The sequence below is a fragment of the Salvelinus namaycush genome, unplaced genomic scaffold, assembly GCF_016432855.1.
Source record: "Salvelinus namaycush isolate Seneca unplaced genomic scaffold, SaNama_1.0 Scaffold115, whole genome shotgun sequence".
Classification (NCBI taxonomy): Eukaryota; Metazoa; Chordata; class Actinopteri; order Salmoniformes; family Salmonidae; genus Salvelinus; species Salvelinus namaycush.
The window spans coordinates 208,845-230,688 of NW_024057842.1; the positions used below are offsets into that span (position 1 = coordinate 208,845).

Sequence of the window (21,844 nt, forward strand, 5' to 3'; positions counted from 1 at the left end):
CTCTCCTCTCTCTCCCTCGAGTAAAGGTTAAGAGCCTCTCCTTCCCTAGATGGTACAGTAAGAGCCTCTCCTTCCCTAGATGGTACATGTTAGAGCCTCTCCTTTCTCCTAGATGGTACAGTTAAGAGCCCTCCTTTCCCCTAAGATGGTACAGTTAAGAGCACTCTCCTCCTAGATGGTACACAGTTAAGAGCCTCTCCCCCTAGATGGTACAGTAAGAGCCTCTCCCTTCTCCTAGATGGTACAGTTAAGAGCCTCTCCTTTCCCCTAGATGGTACAGTTAAGAGTCTCCTTTCCTAGATGGTACAGTTAAGAGCCTCCCTTTCTCCTAGATGGTACAGTTAAGAGCCTCTCCTTTCTCCTAGATGGTACAGTTAAGAGCTCTCCTTCCCCTAGATGGTACAGTTAAGAGCCTCTCCCTTCCCCCTAGATGGTACAGTTAAGAGCCTCTCCTTTCCCCTAGATGGTACAGTTAAGAGCCTCTCCCCTCCCCCTAGATGGTACAGTTAAGAGCCTCTCCTTTCCCCTAGATGGTACAGTTAAGAGCTCTCTCATTTCTCCTAGATGGTACAGTTAAGAGCCTCTCCCTTCCCTAGATGGTACAGTTAAGAGCCTCTCCTTTCCTTGATGTAAGTTAAGAGCTCTCCTTTCTCCTAGATGGTACAGTTAAGAGCCTCTCCCCTAGATGGTACAGTTAAGAGCCTCTCCTTTCCCCTAGATGGTACAGTTAAGAGCCTCTCCTTTCTCCTAGATGGTACAGTTAAGAGCTCTCCTTTTCTCCTAGATGGTACAGTTAAGAGCCTCTCCTTTCCCTCCAGATGGTACAGTTAAGAGCCTCTTTTCTCCTAGATGGTACAGTTAAGAGCCTTCCTTCCCCCTAGATGGTACAGTTAAGAGCTCTCCTTTCTCCTAGATGGTACAGTAAGAGCCTCTCCCTTCTCCTAGATGGTACAGTTAAGAGCCTCTCTTTCCCCTAGATGGTACGTAAGAGCCTCTCCCCTAGATGGACGGTAAGCTCTCCCTAATGTACAGTTAAGAGCCTCCTTTTCCTAGATGGTACAGTTAAGAGCCCCTCCTTCTCCTAGATGGTACAGTTAAGAGCCTCTCCTTTCTCTAGATGGTACAGTTAAGAGCCTTCTCTTCTCCTAGATGTACAGTTAAGAGCTCTCCCTTCTCCCTAGATGGTACAGTTAAGAGCCTCTCCTTTTCCTAGATTGACAGTTAAGAGCCTCTCCTTTCTCCTAGATGGTACAGTTAAGAGCCTCTCCTTTTCCTAGAGGTACAGTTAAGAGCCCTCCTTTCTCCTAGAGGTACAGTTAAGAGCCTCTCCTTTCTCATAGAGGTCAGTTAAGAGCCTCTCCTTTCATCTGATGGTACAGTTAAGAGCCTCTCACTTTCCTAGATGGTACAGTTAAGAGCCTCTCCTTTCTCCTAGATGGTACAGTAAGAGCCTCTCCCTTTCCCTAGATGGTACAGTTAAGAGCCTCTCATCTTAAAACTGTCCACATGTCCTAATAATTTAAAACTGTCCACACGTCCTAATAATTTAAAACTGTTCACATGTCCTAATAATTTAAAACTGTTCACATGTCCTAATCATTTAAAACTGTTCACATGTCCTAATAATTTAAAACTGTCCACACGTCCTAATCATTTAAAACTGTCCACATGTCCTAATAATTTAAAACTGTTCACATGTCCTAATAATTTAAAACTGTCCACACGTCCTAATAATTTAAAACTGTTCACATGTCCTAATAATTTAAAACTGTTCACACGTCCAAATCATTTAAAACTGTTCACACGTCCTAATAATTTATAAAGGATGTTACAGTGGGTTATATCATGAAGGCTCCGTAGACCAGGTCTATGAAGGACGTTACAGTGGGTTATGTCATGAAGGCTCCGTAGACCAGGTCTATGAAGGATGTCACAGTGGGTTATGTCATGAAGGCTCCGTAGACCAGGTCTATGAAGGACGTTACAGTGGGTTATGTCATGAAGGCTCCGTAGACCAGGTCTATGAAGGATGTCACAGTGGGTTATGTCATGAAGGCTCCGTAGACCAGGTCTATGAAGGACGTTACAGTGGGTTATGCCATGAAGGCTCCGTAGACCAGGTCTATGAAGGACGTTACAGTGGGTTATATCATGAAGGCTCCGTAGACCAGGTCTATGAAGGACGTTACAGTGGGTTATGTCATGAAGGCTCCGTAGACCAGGTCTATGAAGGACGTTACAGTGGGTTATGTCATGAAGGCTCCGTAGACCAGGTCTATGAAGGATGTTATGTCATGAAGGCTCCGTAGACCAGGTCTATGAAGGACGTTACAGTGGGTTATGTCATGAAGGCTCCGTAGACCAGGTCTATGAAGGATGTCACAGTGGGTTATGTCATGAAGGCTCCGTAGATCAGGTCTATGAAGGACGTTACAGTGGGTTATGTCATGAAGGCTCCGTAGACCAGGTCTATGAAGGACGTTACAGTGGGTTATATCATGAAGGCTCCGTAGACCAGGTCTATGAAGGACGTTACAGTGGGTTATGTCATGAAGGCTCCGTAGACCAGGTCTATGAAGGATGTCACAGTGGGTTATGTCATGAAGGCTCCGTAGACCAGGTCTATGAAGGATGTTATGTCATGAAGGCTCCGTAGACCAGGTCTATGAAGGACGTTAGTGGGTTATGTCATGAAGGCTCCGTAGACCAGGTCTATGAAGGATGTCACAGTGGGTTATGTCATGAAGGCTCCGTAGACCAGGTCTATGAAGGATGTCACAGTGGGTTATGTCATGAAGGCTCCGTAGACCAGGTCTATGAAGGACGTTACAGTGGGTTATGTCATGAAGGCTCCGTAGACCAGGTCTATGAAGGACGTTACAGTGGGTTATGTCATGAAGGCTCCGTAGACCAGGTCTATGAAGGATGTTATGTCATGAAGGCTAGCGTTTATTGAACTAGGGCTGATTCAGGACAGACAGTAGAACTGCACTGTAAAATGCCAGTCAGATGAACGGGAGCTGTGAGTGGCTTTGACTTGTGTGTGTTTTCTCTCATGTCTCCAGGAGAGAGGAGGAGGCTGCAGCAAAGCGTGCCAAAGAGGAGGAGGTGCAGAGGAGAGAGGAAGAGGAGAGTAGGAAACGGCAGCAACAGATCCAGCAGTGGAGTGACGCACGGCAGTACTTCTGCCAGAAGGGGGCGTTGTGGGACTGGAGATACCTCAACAAAACCCCTCCAACACCACCACCACCACCACCACCTCGAAAATGCAAAGGGTCTGCCTGGCAGGGGCAGGGGGGCTGGGATTGCAGCTCGAACCCCGCTGGGGGTCGAGATCCCTGGGAGACCCAGGAGGACATCAGGTCTAACTGGCACGACAGGAAACAGGGCCGCAGTGCCACCTGGCATGCCCAGGAAACACCCAACGTCTACAAGTGGAGCGCTGGACAGAGAGGCAGTGGCAGCCTGCACAGCAGGGAGGGAACCAATAAGAAATGGCAGCAGGAGGAGTATCTCCATCCCCCGGCACAGCAGCAGAGAGGAGGGAGGGGACCCTGGCAGCAGAACAGCAGAGGAGGAGGGACTACCAGTCTATACGGCAGCAGCAGAGGGGGTAACGGACTTCCTGGTGTGCTCGCTGAGCCTGTCATGACGGAAGGGCTGAGCAGCATAGAGTCTCTTCACAGGATGGACTTCACCAGCGACCAGCTGGATCCAGTCGGTTCCTTCGACCAGCTACACCGAGACGCTCACTTTAAAGCGCAGGATGACGGCAGGAAGGGTGGCCACCAGATCCAGGAACGGCCAGCCGGTGGAGCAGAACATGATCGTAAAAGCGGCACGGGGCCCAAGGCGTTCGGTAGTAATCCTAAACTAGACAAGACCTGTCGCTGGTCCCCTTATCCGTCCCATAAGGAGACTCACCCACACCCTCATCCTCACCCCCACCCCCACCCTCACCCCTCAGAGAAGCACCCAAAGGGTCCTCCTCCTCCCCCAACCTTCCAGACCCCCCAGATCCCTTCGGCCCAGGGCAGAGATGTTGACCTGAGGCCCAGACGTGACATAACGCTGGCCCTCCAACACTCCTCGGGTCTCCAGCCGACTCAGTCCAGACGGGACCTGCGAGCAGGACAGCAGAGAGCAGCACAGCATCAGAGGTCCCCTGATCACAGTGTCGAAGGGAGGGAACCCAGGAAGCATAGAGACATCTCTACAAGGATGAGTAGTAGTGATACCAGCAATTGTCTGAGCTCCTCTAAGAGCAACAGTCTGAGGACAGACGGACAAACCACCTCCTCCTCCTCTTCCTCTGGGTCTACCTCCACCAGACGGAGGCCAGCTAAGCCATCAGAGTGCCTTGAGAAAGGCCTGTCCTCCTCTTCTACTACCAGCCCCAAGACCCACCTCAGTAGGGCCTCCAGCCCCACCCTAACCCAAGGCCCCAAGACCCACCTCAGTAGGGCCTCCAGCCCCACCCTCAACCTAACCCAAGGCCCCAAGACCCACCTGGGTAGGGCCTCCAGCCCCACCCTAACCCAAGGCCCCAAGACCCACCTGGGTAGGGCCTCCAGCCCCACCCTAACCCAAGGCCCCAAGACCCACCTCAGTAGGGCCTCCAGCCCCACCCTCAACCTAACCCAAGGCCCCAAGACCCACCTCAGTAGGGCCTCCAGCCCCACCCTCAACCTAACCCAAGGCCCCAAGACCCACCTGGGTAGGGCCTCCAGCCCCACCCTCAACCTAACCCAAGGCCCCAAGACCCACCTGGGTAGGGCCTCCAGCCCCACCCTAACCCAAGGCCCCAAGACCCACCTCGGTAGGGCCTCCAGGCCCACCCTCAACCTAACCCAAGGCCCCAACACCCACCTCAGTAGGGCCTCCAGTCCCACCCTCAACCTAACCCAAGGCCCCAAGACCCACCTCAGTAGGGCCTCCAGCCCCACCCTCAACCTAACCCCCAGCCCCAGCCCCAAGACCCACCTCAGTAGGGCCTCCAGCCCCACCCTCAACCTAACCCCCAGCCCCAGCCCCAAGACCCACCTCAGTAGGGCCTCCAGCCCCACCCTCAACCTAACCCCCAGCCCCAGCCCCAAGACCCACCTCAGTAGGGCCTCCAGCCCTAGCCCCTCTACCACCCCCAGGACCCAGCTGAGCCGAGCCTCCAGCCAGGACTCGCTGACCGAGATGCTGAGGAGAGCCAAGGAGACACTGCTTCACCACAGGACGGAGGGACAGAAGACGGAGTCCAACGACCATAGAATGGAGAAAAAGGAGAAGAAGATGGTGCTACACATCGAGGAACAACAGCAGCAGCAGGTGGAGAGCTCTGAAAGCGTTAAGGTTGGAGACGACAACAGACAGAAGAGAGGGAAGACGTCTAGACAGACCAGACAGGACAGAGCTAGCAGCAGAGCTAACCCAGCTGAGGACAGAGCTGCTGCTAATGAGTCTTTGGAGACCGCGATGGAGTGTGTGACATCTCCCTCAGACAACCACCTGTCTGTTCAGTCTGTCCAGGTCAGCACTTCCACCATGGAGTCCCCAGGGGGGATTGTGCTCTCTCTCTCTCCCAGGGAGGAGGAGGAGGCGGCGGGGGAGAGGGAGGAGGCGAGGGGCATGGTGGCTGGTGCTGGAGAGGAGGCCATGGAAGTAGCAGACGCAGGGCTATGGTCAGACAGTGACCCCTTGAGAACCATCGACCCTAACCTTGACCTCCACACGACCTCTGACCCCTCCTCAGGCTCCACCCAGACCAAACCCACCCTACCCTTAGCCCTAAAGAGGGACCTCACCCGACACATCGGCTCCAAGACCAAGAGCGGCAGCCACGAGCCCAATCTGAACATCGCCCGGCGGATAAGGAATGTGAGCGGGACGAGGCGAGGGGAGGCGGAGAAGGATTCGGGGCTGAAGCCAACGTTAAGACAGCTCATCAGCTCCTCGGGGTCACGTCGCTGTGTCAACTGGGACCAGGTGTACCAGGAAGTCCACAGGAAGAAGCAGCAGCAGGGGAAAGGCATGCCCAGGTGAGCGGTTAATTACCTGCAGCAGGAATGTATGACGCATCTCATTGTGGGAGTTTTGCTCTCGGATCAGTTTAGCCTTTTAGATAGTAATATACACTGAGCTCTTTCCATGAGACTGACCAGGTGAATCCAGGTGAAAAGCTATGATCCCTTATTGATGCCACCGGTTAAATCCACTTCAATCAGTGTAGATGAAGGGGAGGAGACTGGTGGTTAAAGAAGGATTTTTAAGCCTTGAGACAATTGAGACATGGATTGTGTCTGTGTGCCATTCAGAGGGTGAATGGACAAGAAAATATTTAAGTGTCTTTTGAACAGGGTTTGGTAGTAGGTGCCAGGAACCGGTTTGTGTCAAGAACTGCAATGCTGCTGGGTTTTTCACGCTCAGTAGTTTCATGTGTGTATCAAGAATGGTCCACCACCCAAAGGACATCCAGACAATTTCACACAACTGTGGGAGTCAACATGGGCCAGCATCCCTGTGGAACGCTTTTAACACCGTGTAGAGTCCATGTCCCGACGAATTGAGGCTGTTCAGAGGGGGAAAGGGGGGGGGGGGGGGGGGGGGGGGGGAAACTCAATACTAGGAAGGTGTTCCTAATGTTTAGTATAGTCAGTGTATAGTAATTATAGAGATAAAGGGCTGCCTGATCCTAGATTAGCACTGCTACTCTGATACTTGGTACATACACTGAGTGGCCAGTTTATTAGGTACACCACCCCGTTTCACGGAAATGGTTTGCTCCTACAGACAGTGAGTCGCGTGACCGTGGCTTGCTAAATAAAGCAGACAGGCATCGAGGCATTCAGTTACTGTTCGATTGAACATTAGAACGGGCAGAACGAGTGACCTAAGCGACGTTCAACGTGGTAGTATCGACAGTAACCAGGTGTGTCAGATCCAGTATCTCAGATCACGCGCGGGTGTCGAGAGTTTATCGAGAACGACGGTACGACAAAAGCAACAAAAACCATCCAAGTCAGCTGCTCTCCTGTGGGGGGTGAAAACAGCTCGTTGACGAGAAAGGTCCGAGGAGAACGGCAAGAATGGTACAAGCTAACAGGGCGGGCCACAAACAGTCCACTAATAATGCGGTACAACAGTGGTGTGCAGAACGACATCACAGAACGCACAGCTCGTTGGTCACCGACGGGGCTATTGCAGCAGACGACCAATAACTGGTTCCCCTCCTAAACAGTCCATGTCCCCATCCTTGCCTGGTGTTCAACGGTACAGGATGGTGGCGCTGGTGTAATGATGTGAGGAATGTTTTCCTGGCACAAGTTAGGTCCCTTGATAATAATTGAGCAATGTTTCCATGCCTCAAATAATTCCCTATGTTCTGGAGGCAAAGGGGAGTCGGACCCGGTACTAGATGGTGTACCTAATAAACTGGCCACTGAGTGTATAACCCCTTGCCTTTTTAAACAGTAGCCTAGGTGCCAGTCTGTTTCTCCTCTCTTGCCAACTCCTTATGGAATCCATAATGCCCCCCAAAAATAGCTTGGCTTAAACAATGACAAAAAGGGTAAACAAAAGCACTTAAAGATCAGGGACCTTTTAAAAAGTACACATGTCCTGTCAGTCACGTTTAAATGTCTGTGGAGTTGATGGTAATGGATGACTGAACATGAGATGTATCCTGTCTTCGTCTTATCAGGTTCGGTATAGAGATGGTGTCCTGTGACCAGGAAGGGGAAGACATTCCTCCGGCCGAGGGGTTTCAGTGGGAGACCCTCTTCGGCATCGGAGCCTCTGGAACAGCCCTCGCCCCCGTGACTCCTCGCAAACGCAGCCTCTCGGAGAGTAGCGTGGCTCCGGACCGCTCGACCGCCAACCTCTCCTCTCTCTTCGGGGGTCAGACCCCTGGTCAGGCGATGCCAGGAGAGAGAGCACCCGGAGATGTGACGGCTGGAAGGGAAGTGAGACGCAGCTCAGAGCAGAAAAGCTCCTCGTTCTTCAGAGACCCCCAGCAGCCTAAGGTGGAGGGGACACAGTGCGAGGACAAAGCACAGAGAGAAGTCCAGGGGGCACTACCGGAGGGGCCACCAGGGGTCCAGCCGAGACCTGACTCCGTGATGGGGGACAGCAGCTCGGGGACGGAGCAGACTGACACGCAGGGAGCCAGGATGAAACGACGTGCAGCTGGGGAAATTCCATGCCCTGAAATCCCTCATTCAGAGAGGAAGACTAAAAGACTGAAGGTCAAGTCCAAGAAAGGTGAACATCCTGTTACTGTAGCAACTGTTACTATGGTAACTCCTTTAGGACAGCAGGACACTGGTGAACATCCTGTTACTGTAGTAAATTACTGTAGCAACTGTTACTATGGTAACTCCTCTAGGACCGCAGGGCACTGGTGGAACATCCTATTACTGTAGCAACTGTTACTATGGTAACTGTTACTGTAGCAACTCCTCTAGGACAGCAGGGCACTGGTGAACATCCTGTTACTGTAGTAACTGTTACTGTAGTAACTCCTCTAGGACAGCAGGACACTGGTGAACATCCTGTTACTGTAGCAACTGTTACTGTAGCAACTCCTCTAGGACAGCAGGACACTGGTGAACATCCTGTTACTGTAGTAACTGTTACTGTAGCAACTCCTCTAGGACAGCAGGACACTGGTGAACATCCTGTTACTGTAGCAACTGTTACTGTAGCAACTCCTCTAGGACAGCAGGACACTGGTGAACATCCTGTTACTGTAGCAACTGTTACTGTAGCAACTCCTCTAGGACAGCAGGACACTGGTGAACATCCTGTTACTGTAGTAACTGTTACTGTAGCAACTCCTCTAGGACAGCAGGACACTGGTGAACATCCTGTTACTGTAGTAACTGTTACTGTAGCAACTCCTCTAGGACAGCAGGACACTGGTGAACATCCTGTTACTGTAGCAACTGTTACTGTAGCAACTGTTACTGTAGCAACTCCTCTAGGACAGCAGGACACTGGTGAACATCCTGTTACTGTAGCAACTGTTACTGTAGTAACTGTTACTGTAGTAACTGTTACTGTAGCAACTCCTCTAGGACAGCAGGGCACTGGTGAACATCCTGTTACTGTAGTAACTGTTACTGTAGCAACTCCTCTAGGACAGCAGGGCACTGGTGAACATCCTGTTACTGTAGCAACTGTTACTGTAGTAACTGTTACTGTAGTAACTCCTCTAGGACAGCAGGACACTGGTGAACATCCTGTTACTGTAGTAACTGTTACTGTAGCAACTCCTCTAGGACAGCAGGGCACTGGTGAACATCCTGTTACTGTAGCAACTGTTACTGTAGTAACTCCTCTAGGACAGCAGGACACTGGTGAACATCCTGTTACTGTAGCAACTGTTACTGTAGCAACTCCACTAGGACAGCAGGACACTGGTGAACATCCTGTTACTGTAGTAACTGTTACTGTAGCAACTCCTCTAGGACAGCAGGACACTGGTGAACATCCTGTTACTGTAGTAACTGTTACTGTAGCAACTCCTCTAGGACAGCAGGGCACTGGTGAACATCCTGTTACTGTAGTAACTGTTACTGTAGCAACTCCTCTAGGACAGCAGGACACTGGTGAACATCCTGTTACTGTAGTAACTGTTACTGTAGCAACTGTTACTATGGTAACTCCTCTAGGACAGCAGGACACTGGTGAACATCCTGTTACTGTAGTAACTGTTACTGTAGCAACTCCTCTAGGACAGCAGGGCACTGGTGAACATCCTGTTACTGTAGCAACTGTTACTGTAGCAACTGTTACTATGGTAACTCCTCTAGGACAGCAGGACACTGGTGAACATCCTGTTACTGTAGCAACTGTTACTGTAGTAACTGTTACTGTAGTAACTGTTACTGTAGCAACTCCTCTAGGACAGCAGGACACTGGTGAACATACTGTTACTGTAGTAACTGTTACTGTAGTAACTGTTACTGTAGCAACTCCTCTAGGACAGCAGGACACTGGTGAACATCCTGTTACTGTAGTAACTGTTACTGTAGCAACTCCTCTAGGACAGCAGGACACTGGTGAACATCCTGTTACTGTAGCAACTGTTACTGTAGCAACTGTTACTATGGTAACTCCTCTAGGACAGCAGGACACTGGTGAACATCCTGTTACTGTAGCAACTGTTACTGTAGCAACTGTTACTGTAGCAACTCCACTAGGACAGCAGGACACTGGTGAACATCCTGTTACTGTAGCAACTGTTACTGTAGTAACTGTTACTGTAGCAACTCCTCTAGGACAGCAGGACACTGGTGAACATCCTGTTACTGTAGCAACTGTTACTGTAGCAACTCCTCTAGGACAGCAGGACACTGGTGAACATCCTGTTACTGTAGTAACTGTTACTGTAGCAACTCCTCTAGGACAGCAGGACACTGGTGAACATCCTGTTACTGTAGCAACTGTTACTGTAGTAACTGTTACTGTAGCAACTCCTCTAGGACAGCAGGACACTGGTGAACATCCTGTTACTGTAGCAACTGTTACTGTAGTAACTGTTACTGTAGCAACTCCTCTAGGACAGCAGGACACTGGTGAACATCCTGTTACTGTAGCAACTGTTACTGTAGTAACTGTTACTGTAGTAACTCCTCTAGGACAGCAGGACACTGGTGAACATCCTGTTACTGTAGCAACTGTTACTGTAGCAACTGTTACTGTAGTAACTGTTACTGTAGCAACTCCTCTAGGACAGCAGGACACTGGTGAACATCCTGTTACTGTAGCAACTGTTACTGTAGCAACTCCTCTAGGACAGCAGGGCACTGGTGAACATCCTGTTACTGTAGTAACTGTTACTGTAGCAACTCCTCTAGGACAGCAGGACACTGGTGAACATCCTGTTACTGTAGCAACTGTTACTATGGTAACTGTTACTGTAGCAACTCCTCTAGGACAGCAGGACACTGGTGAACATCCTGTTACTGTAGCAACTGTTACTATGGTAACTGTTACTGTAGCAACTCCTCTAGGACAGCAGGACACTGGTGAACATCCTGTTACTGTAGCAACTGTTACTGTAGCAACTGTTACTGTAGTAACTGTTACTGTAGCAACTCCTCTAGGACAGCAGGACACTGGTGAACATCCTGTTACTGTAGCAACTGTTACTGTAGTAACTCCTCTAGGACAGCAGGACACTGGTGAACATCCTGTTACTGTAGTAACTGTTACTGTAGTAACTCCTCTAGGACAGCAGGACACTGGTGAACATCCTGTTACTGTAGCAACTGTTACTGTAGTAACTGTTACTGTAGCAACTCCTCTAGGACAGCAGGACACTGGTGAACATCCTGTTACTGTAGTAACTGTTACTGTAGCAACTCCACTAGGACAGCAGGACACTGGTGAACATCCTGTTACTGTAGCAACTGTTACTGTAGTAACTGTTACTGTAGCAACTCCTCTAGGACAGCAGGACACTGGTGAACATCCTGTTACTGTAGCAACTGTTACTGTAGCAACTCCACTAGGATAGCAGGACACTGGTGAACATCCTGTTACTGTAGTAACTGTTACTGTAGCAACTCCTCTAGGACAGCAGGACACTGGTGAACATCCTGTTACTGTAGCAACTGTTACTGTAGTAACTGTTACTGTAGTAACTCCTCTAGGACAGCAGGACACTGGTGAACATCCTGTTACTGTAGCAACTGTTACTGTAGTAACTGTTACTGTAGTAACTCCTCTAGGACAGCAGGACACTGGTGAACATCCTGTTACTGTAGTAACTGTTACTGTAGCAACTCCTCTAGGACAGCAGGACACTGGTGAACATCCTGTTACTGTAGCAACTGTTACTGTAGTAACTGTTACTGTAGTAACTCCTCTAGGACAGCAGGACACTGGTGAACATCCTGTTACTGTAGCAACTGTTACTGTAGCAACTGTTACTGTAGCAACTGTTACTGTAGTAACTGTTACTGTAGCAACTCCTCTAGGACAGCAGGACACTGGTGAACATCCTGTTACTGTAGCAACTGTTACTGTAGCAACTCCTCTAGGACAGCAGGGCACTGGTGAACATCCTGTTACTGTAGTAACTGTTACTGTAGCAACTCCTCTAGGACAGCAGGACACTGGTGAACATCCTGTTACTGTAGCAACTGTTACTATGGTAACTGTTACTGTAGCAACTCCTCTAGGACAGCAGGACACTGGTGAACATCCTGTTACTGTAGCAACTGTTACTATGGTAACTGTTACTGTAGCAACTCCTCTAGGACAGCAGGACACTGGTGAACATCCTGTTACTGTAGCAACTGTTACTGTAGCAACTGTTACTGTAGTAACTGTTACTGTAGCAACTCCTCTAGGACAGCAGGACACTGGTGAACATCCTGTTACTGTAGCAACTGTTACTGTAGCAACTGTTACTGTAGTAACTGTTACTGTAGTAACTGTTACTGTAGCAACTCCTCTAGGACAGCAGGACACTGGTGAACATCCTGTTACTGTAGCAACTGTTACTGTAGCAACTGTTACTGTAGTAACTGTTACTGTAGCAACTCCTCTAGGACAGCAGGACACTGGTGAACATCCTGTTACTGTAGCAACTGTTACTGTAGTAACTGTTACTGTAGCAACTCCTCTAGGACAGCAGGACACTGGTGAACATCCTGTTACTGTAGCAACTGTTACTGTAGTAACTCCTCTAGGACAGCAGGACACTGGTGAACATCCTGTTACTGTAGTAACTGTTACTGTAGTAACTCCTCTAGGACAGCAGGACACTGGTGAACATCCTGTTACTGTAGTAACTGTTACTGTAGTAACTCCTCTAGGACAGCAGGACACTGGTGAACATCCTGTTACTGTAGCAACTGTTACTGTAGTAACTGTTACTGTAGCAACTCCTCTAGGACAGCAGGACACTGGTGAACATCCTGTTACTGTAGCAACTGTTACTATGGTAACTGTTACTGTAGCAACTCCTCTAGGACAGCAGGACACTGGTGAACATCCTGTTACTGTAGCAACTGTTACTATGGTAACTGTTACTGTAGCAACTCCTCTAGGACAGCAGGACACTGGTGAACATCCTGTTACTGTAGCAACTGTTACTGTAGCAACTGTTACTGTAGTAACTGTTACTGTAGCAACTCCTCTAGGACAGCAGGACACTGGTGAACATCCTGTTACTGTAGCAACTGTTACTGTAGTAACTCCTCTAGGACAGCAGGACACTGGTGAACATCCTGTTACTGTAGTAACTGTTACTGTAGTAACTCCTCTAGGACAGCAGGACACTGGTGAACATCCTGTTACTGTAGTAACTGTTACTGTAGTAACTCCTCTAGGACAGCAGGACACTGGTGAACATCCTGTTACTGTAGCAACTGTTACTGTAGTAACTGTTACTGTAGCAACTCCTCTAGGACAGCAGGACACTGGTGAACATCCTGTTACTGTAGCAACTGTTACTGTAGTAACTGTTACTGTAGCAACTCCTCTAGGACAGCAGGACACTGGTGAACATCCTGTTACTGTAGCAACTGTTACTGTAGTAACTGTTACTGTAGCAACTCCTCTAGGACAGCAGGACACTGGTGAACATCCTGTTACTGTAGCAACTGTTACTGTAGTAACTGTTACTGTAGTAACTCCTCTAGGACAGCAGGACACTGGTGAACATCCTGTTACTGTAGTAACTGTTACTGTAGCAACTCCTCTAGGACAGCAGGACACTGGTGAACATCCTGTTACTGTAGCAACTGTTACTGTAGCAACTCCTCTAGGACAGCAGGACACTGGTGAACATCCTGTTACTGTAGTAACTGTTACTGTAGCAACTCCTCTAGGACAGCAGGACACTGGTGAACATCCTGTTACTGTAGCAACTGTTACTGTAGTAACTGTTACTGTAGCAACTCCTCTAGGACAGCAGGACACTGGTGAACATCCTGTTACTGTAGCAACTGTTACTGTAGCAACTCCACTAGGACAGCAGGGCACTGGTGAACATCCTGTTACTGTAGCAACTGTTACTGTAGTAACTCCTCTAGGACAGCAGGACACTGGTGAACATCCTGTTACTGTAGCAACTGTTACTGTAGCAACTGTTACTGTAGCAACTCCTCTAGGACAGCAGGACACTGGTGAACATCCTGTTACTGTAGCAACTGTTACTGTAGCAACTGTTACTGTAGTAACTGTTACTGTAGCAACTCCTCTAGGACAGCAGGACACTGGTGAACATCCTGTTACTGTAGCAACTGTTACTGTAGTAACTGTTACTGTAGCAACTCCTCTAGGACAGCAGGACACTGGTGAACATCCTGTTACTGTAGTAACTGTTACTGTAGTAACTCCTCTAGGACAGCAGGACACTGGTGAACATCCTGTTACTGTAGTAACTGTTACTGTAGCAACTCCTCTAGGACAGCAGGACACTGGTGAACATCCTGTTACTGTAGTAACTGTTACTGTAGCAACTCCTCTAGGACAGCAGGACACTGGTGAACATCCTGTTACTGTAGTAACTGTTACTGTAGCAACTGTTACTGTAGCAACTCCTCTAGGACAGCAGGACACTGGTGAACATCCTGTTACTGTAGCAACTGTTACTGTAGCAACTGTTACTGTAGCAACTCCTCTAGGACAGCAGGACACTGGTGAACATCCTGTTACTGTAGCAACTGTTACTGTAGTAACTGTTACTGTAGCAACTGTTACTGTAGCAACTCCTCTAGGACAGCAGGACACTGGTGAACATCCTGTTACTGTAGTAACTGTTACTGTAGCAACTCCTCTAGGACAGCAGGGCACTGGTGAACATCCTGTTACTGTAGCAACTGTTACTGTAGCAACTCCTCTAGGACAGCAGGGCACTGGTGAACATCCTGTTACTGTAGTAACTGTTACTGTAGCAACTGTTACTGTAGTAACTGTTACTGTAGCAACTCCTCTAGGACAGCAGGACACTGGTGAACATCCTGTTACTGTAGCAACTCCTCTAGGACAGCAGGACACTGGTGAACATCCTGTTACTGTAGCAACTGTTACTGTAGCAACTGTTACTGTAGTAACTCTGTCTATAATAATACGTGATTCAGTACACTGTCTATAGTACTATATGTGATACTGTCTGAGATGGTCACTGCTCAGGCCAGGTATTTTTTTGTCCCTCAGTAAACCATCATTGTATTGTCCTCCAGAGCGCCTGCAGGTGGACCATCTCCTTGCTGTGTCTCTGAGAGAGGAGGATCTGAGCCGGTCTCTACAAGGGGTCGACAACAGCCTGATCCAGGCCAGGGCTGCTCTACAGGCTGCCTACATGGATGTCCAGCGCCTCCTAGTGGTCAAACAGCAGGTACTACACCTCCCAGCCTTCACTGGTCCTGTCAGATTACATTTCAGTTCAAATAGGACATTCTTAATCCCAGAGTGACAACCAGGAAGTCCTTGTCAGTGTCTGTCCCCCATCATGTGGTATGAGCTGTTGGGGACAACCAGGAAGTCCTTGTCAGTGTCTGTCCCCCATCATGTGGTATGAGCTGTTGGGGACAACCAGGAAGTCCTTGTCAGTGTCTGTCCCCCATCATGTGGTATGAGCTGTTGGGGACAACCAGGAAGTCCTTGTCAGTGTCTGTCCCCCATCATGTGGTATGAGCTGTTGGGGACAACCAGGAAGTCCTTGTCAGTGTCTGTCCCCCATCATGTGGTATGAGCTGTTGGGGACAACCAGGAAGTCCTTGTCAGTGTGTCCCCCATCATGTGGTATGAGCTGTTGGGGACAACCAGGAAGTCCTTGTCAGTGTCTGTCCCCCGTCATGTGGTATGAGCTGTTGGGGACAACCAGGAAGTCCTTGTCAGTGTGTGTCCCCCATCATGTGGTATGAGCTGTTGGGGACAACCAGGAAGTCCTTGTCAGTGTCTGTCCCCCATCATGTGGTATGAGCTGTTGGGGACAACCAGGAAGTCCTTGTCAGTGTTCCCCCCCCATCATGTGGTATGAGCTGTTGGGGACAACCAGGAAGTCCTTGTCAGTGTTTCCCCCCCATCATGTGGTATGAGCTGTTGGGGACAACCAGGAAGTCCTTGTCAGTGTTTCCCCCCCATCATGTGGTATGAGCTGTTGGGGACAACCAGGAAGTCCTTGTCAGTGTCTGTCCCCCATCATGTGGTATGAGCTGTTGGGGACAACCAGGAAGTCCTTGTCAGTGTGTGTCCCCCATCATGTGGTATGAGCTGTTGGGGACAACCAGGAAGTCCTTGTCAGTGTGTGTCCCCCATCATGTGGTAAAGAAAGAGGAAGGTACAGCGGTAGAACCCCAGACAGAAATTACCCAGAGGTCCATGATAACATGATAATAAGGAACTTAACCCATCCAAACGTCTTGGGCCTGACATCATGTTATTGTTTCGATGGTCTCTCAGGTTTCCATGGAGATGAGTACTCTCAGAAGGAAGCGTATTGAGCTGCTCCAAGGAATACAAGGTAAGACCCACAAGGCTTTAACGGATGGTTTTGTTGTCAACTAAATGACCACTCTTTTATTTTAATAAGTAGGTGTGGATGTGACATCTTGTCTTTTCTCACTATTTGAAATATGGCCTCTATCCCCCTAGCTCCACTGTTCCTCTCCCTCTAACCAGCCTCTATCCCTCCCTCTAACCAGCCTCTATCCCTCCCTCTAACCAGCCTCTATCCCCAAGCTTCCAGATCATCTTCCCCCTAGCTCCTCTGTTCCTCTCCCTCTAACCAGCCTCTATCCCCAACCAGACTCTATGGGTATTGGGTAACTTGTTATAAGCATGTATGAACCTTTTTGTAATGTCTTACAATACGGCTTTTAATATGTTCTGTTTTGGCTCTTGGTGTGTGTGTGTCTCAGGTGGTGTTGACAGCCATTCCCTGCCCAGAGTGAAGAGCTGTGAAGAGGAGATGCCTTTAGAGATGTCCCCCTACCTGCTGTCGCCTCTAACAGAAGCCCCTGTCCCCAGTCCTAACCTGGTTCCCCTCTACCTCCCCCCCTGCTCCACGCCCCCCTCCCTGTCCCCGAGCCACCAGACCCACCCCCAGCCTGTCACACAGTCAGTAGTTATCAAGCAGGAGCCCCTGTCACCTGGTAGGGTGACCGCGGAGGTTGCGGAGAGCGCAGTCACAGTCCACCAGCGAGTTCACCACGGTCCTCACAGCACCACGCCAGAGCCCACGCCCATCCCTACAGCCCCTCACACAGGTATGGCCTGTCACCACACACACTGGTAAACTATTCATTCAGAAATGGCCTGAATTTAATCCGCTGTTTCTCTCGTTCCCCCTTTTTTTAGATTGTGCCCTCAGCTGCCAACCGGTCAGAGGGAGGAAGTCTGAGCATCACAGAGCCAGCAGAGAGCTCTCTCAAGAGGACAGCAGCCTACCCGTAGGAGAATGTGTAGAATGGAAGGACCCCTCCGCAGGTTCACCAGGCCTGGTCCAGTCGGGAGAGAGGGGTGTCCAGGTTACCACAGAAGACAGGGGTAACTTCAAGCCCCACCCAGCCCCCCTGTCAGGCCCATCCAGCCGCAAGAGCTCCAGAGCCGGGGTCCAGGACCTAGAAACATCCCCCGTCCTTCCTCCGTCCCTCGCTCCGTCCATCGCTCCGCCTCAGGCGGAGGTGAAGACCATAAAGCGCGTGAGGAAGTTGAAGAAGAAGAGGGTGCTGAGGAAGGCCAAGGGGGAGGAGCAACAGCTTGACAACAGCGACACAGAACTGGAGGCGGAGACGACCTTCTCCCGACCCGTCAGACTCCTCGGCACCCGCAGGAAACCCGGCGGGGGATTCCGGCCCCAGGTCACCACATCCTCCTCCACATCCACCTCCAGCCCGCCCGGAACATCAGAGGACAGGGGAGAGCTTCCAGGACCACTAGGTTCTCCAGCCACTAGACCTGATGAGAGGCAGGAGGACTCTGATTCCTCTCTGGAGATGGTCGTTCTCCCCCAGGCAGCTCCAGCTGAGGTGGTCACCATTGACACCTCAGGTCCAGAGGATGGAGACATGGATATCTGCGTCGTTGCCTGTCCACGGCCACAGCCCACTGTCTCAATCCCAGCCCCAGACACACTGAAGACAGAGCCCCAGAAGCTGGCCTGCAACGAGGTGACTTCCACCAGCGAGATGGATGGTAGCTCTGTAGTCAAGAGGTGAGAGTGATATGTCATGTATAGGCCTGGACAGATATATTGGCATCCTGACACTTTTCTCAGATAATTCCCTATTTTTCTTCTAAAATAAGTTTGAATTTTAAAATAATAATATATATTTTTTTAAATTGTGTAATTTTATTTTTGGCACCACTACGCTAGTACTTGGTTGAACAACCTTTGGCCAAAATAACGGCAGACAAGCGCTTCTTATAGCCATCGATGAGCTAGGCCCTTTGGCCCAGTCTTCAGCAATCACACTGCTCTAATTAACACATTTTGGCTGGCATTCTGCTAATTTTCTCATCTATGAAACATTTGATCTCCATTGAGTTATAGAATCGTTAAGAGTGGACTGTGTATTGTAGACTTTACTCTTTGCCAAAGTAAAAAAAAAAATGGCGTTGTTTAGAACGAGTTCAAGGGTGAGTTGAGTTATTGCACACGCCCACTTCACAGAGTAGGCGTTCCCTAACGGAAATATGCAAATACATGCTAGAACACGCCAATAGGATCTCACTAGCTCGTGCTTGGCTCTGCCCACCTCCTTGTTTGTTCTACCCACTATGATTCATTTTCTCCCATTGGAAACGACAGGCTGTGGTCTATCTTGGGTTAGTTATAAAAAAAATCTTTGTTACCGTGCTCTGAGCATGCAAAACACACAGCAACCTCATTGATGGTTTACAATAAGCTTTTGTCTCCAGTTATCTTGGCCAAAGGCTGTGCCAGTCCCAGCTCCATGGTGCCAATAATGAGGTCCTAGCTCCATGGTGCCAATAATGAGGTCCTAGCTCCGCGGTGCCAATAATGAGGTCCTAGCTCCATGGTGCCAATAATGAGGTCCTAGCTCCGCGGTGCCAATAATGAGGTCCTAGCTCCGCGGTGCCAATAATTAGGTCCTAGCTCCGCGGTGCCAATAATGAGGTCCTAGCTCAGCGGTGCCAATAATGAGGTCCTAGCTCCGCGGTGCCAATAATGAGGTCCTAGCTCCGCGGTGCCAATAATGAGGTCCTAGCTCCGCGGTGCCAATAATGAGGCCCTAGCTCCGCGGTGCCAATAATGAGGTCCTAGCTCAGCGGTGCCAATAATGAGGTCCTAGCTCCGCGGTGCCAATAATGAGGCCCTAGCTCCGCGGTGCCAATAATGAGGTCCTAGCTCAGCGGTGCCAATAATGAGGTCCTAGCTCCGCGGTGCCAATAATGAGGCCCTAGCTCCGCGGTGCCAATAATGAGGTCCTAGCTCCGCGGTGCCAATAATGAGGCCCTAGCTCCGCGGTGCCAATAATGAGGCCCTAGCTCCGCGGTGCCAATAATGAGGTCCTAGCTCCGCGGTGCCAATAATGAGGCCCTAGCTCCGCGGTGCCAATAATGAGGTCCTAGCTCCGCGGTGCCAATAATGAGGCCCTAGCTCCGCGGTGCCAATAATGAGGTCCTAGCTCCGCGGTGCCAATAATGAGGTCCTAGCTCCGCGGTGCCAATAATGAGGTCCTAGCTCCGCGGTGCCAATAATGAGGTCCTAGCTCCGCGGTGCCAATAATTAGTTCCATGCCTTTTGTCTTTATTTTCTAAATTTTAAAGTTGGAAACTTAAGTTTATTTGAAAATAAAATTGTTTCTGCGATTTTGAAAATCCAGTAACAAAGAGACCAACAAAAATGTCTTATTTATTTGAGAAGAAACAGGAAATTATTTCTGGAAAGTGCCAGGATGTTGATGTATTTGTCTGGAACGAAGCTAGTTGTGCTGTTTTGACTGCAACTCTTATGCTTGTAACAGTATTATAGTTGACACTCCTATGCAACAGGAGGTGATGGTGATCCACAGTTAAAACTAACAAAGGCTTCCGCTCATTTTAGTTGATCTGAGCATAGATTAGGTTAGGCTATAGGTTAAGAGGCTATAGGTTAAGAGGCTATAGGTTAAGAGGCTATAGGTTAAGAGGCTATAGGTTAGGCTATAGGTTAGGCTATAGGTTAAAAGGCTATAGGTTAGGCTATAGGTTAAAAGGCTATAGGTTAGGTTATAGGTTAAAAGGCTATAGGTTAGGTTATAGGTTAGGTTATAGGTTAAGAGGCTATAGGTTAAGAGGCTATAGGTTAAGAGGCTATAGGTTAAGAGGCTATAGGTTAAGAGGCTATAGGTTAAGAGGCTATAGGTTAAGAGGCTATAGGTTAAGAGGCTATAGGTTAAGAGGCTATAGGTTAGGAGGCTATAGGTTAGGAGGCTATAGGTTAGGAGGCTATAGGTTAGGAGGCTATAGGTTAGGCTATAGGTTGAGGCTATAGGTTAAAAGGCTATAGGTTAGGCTATAGGTTAGGCTATAGGTTAGGCTATAGGTTAGGCTATAGGTTAGGTTATAGGTTAAGAGGTTATAGGTTAGGCTATAGGTTAGGCTATAGGTTAGGCTATAGGTTAGGCTATAGGTTAAAAGGCTATAGGTTAAAAGGCTATAGGTTAAAAGGCTATAGGTTAGGCTATAGGTTAGGCTATAGGTTAGGCTATAGGTTAAATGGCTATAGGTTAGGCTATAGGTTAAATGGCTATAGGTTAGGCTATAGGTTAGGTTATAGGTTAGGCTATAGGTTAAATGGCTATAGGTTAGGCTATAGGTTAAATGGCTATAGGTTAGGCTATAGGTTAAATGGCTATAGGTTAGGCTATAGGTTAAAAGGCTATAGGTTAGGCTATAGGTTAAATGGCTATAGGTTAGGCTATAGGTTAAAAGGCTATAGGTTAAAAGGCTATAGGTTAGGTTATAGGTTAAAAGGCTATAGGTTAAAAGGCTATAGGTTAAGAGGCTATAGGTTAGGTTATAGGTTAGGCTTTAGGTTAAAAGGCTATAGGTTAAAAGGCTATAGGTTAGGCTTTAGGTTAAAAGGCTATAGGTTAGGCTATAGGTTAAAAGGCTATAGTTTAGGCTATAGGTTAAAAGGCTTTAGGTTAAGAGGCTATAGGTTAAAAGGCTATAGGTCAGGTTATAGGTTAGGCTTTAGGTTAAAAGGCTATAGGTTAGGCTATAGGTTAAAAGGCTATAGGTTAGGCTTTAGGTTAAAAGGCTATAGGTTAGGCTATAGGTTAAGAGGCTATAGGTTAGGTTATAGGTTAAGAGGCTATAGGTTAGGTTAAACGCCTATTTAGGATGAGCTATGTCCAGAATACAGTAACCAGCCTCTTCCCCCTAGCTCCCCTGTCCTCTCCCTCTAACCAGCCTCTATCCCTCCCTCTAACCAGCCTCTATCCCCAAGCTTCCAGATCCTCTTCCCCCTAGCTCCCCTGTCCTCTCCCTCTAACCAGCCTCTATCCCCAAGCTTCCAGATCCTCTTCCCCCTAGCTCCCCTGTCCTCTCCCTCTAACCAGCCTCTATCCCCAAGCTTCCAGATCCTCTTCCCCCTAGCTCCCCTGTCCTCTCCCTCTAACCAGCCTCTATCCCCAAGCTTCCAGACCCTCTTCCCCCTAGCTCCCCTGTCCTCTCCCTCTAACCAGCCTCTATCCCTCCCTCTAACCAGCCTCTATCCCCAAGCTTCCAGATCCTCTTCCCCCTAGCTCCCCTGTCCTCTCCCTCTAACCAGCCTCTATCCCCAAGCTTCCAGATCCTCTTCCCCCTAGCTCCCCTGTCCTCTCCCTCTAACCAGCCTCTATCCCCAAGCTTCCAGATCCTCTTCCCCCTAGCTCCCCTG

General features: G+C 49.2%; 1 protein-coding gene across 1 annotated transcript in view; it reads left to right on the forward strand.

Annotated features, from left to right (window-relative positions):
• The window catches only part of znf106a (zinc finger protein 106a), a 57,669-nt gene that overhangs the window by 16,862 nt on the left and 18,963 nt on the right, over positions 1–21,844 (forward strand). The window contains exons 4-9 of the mRNA XM_038982392.1: positions 3,066–6,029; positions 7,691–8,250; positions 15,192–15,346; positions 16,414–16,474; positions 16,872–17,219; positions 17,311–18,166. Of these exons, the coding sequence (XP_038838320.1) occupies positions 3,066–6,029; positions 7,691–8,250; positions 15,192–15,346; positions 16,414–16,474; positions 16,872–17,219; positions 17,311–18,166 (4,944 nt within the window). The remainder of the gene's footprint in view (positions 1–3,065; positions 6,030–7,690; positions 8,251–15,191; positions 15,347–16,413; positions 16,475–16,871; positions 17,220–17,310; positions 18,167–21,844) is intronic.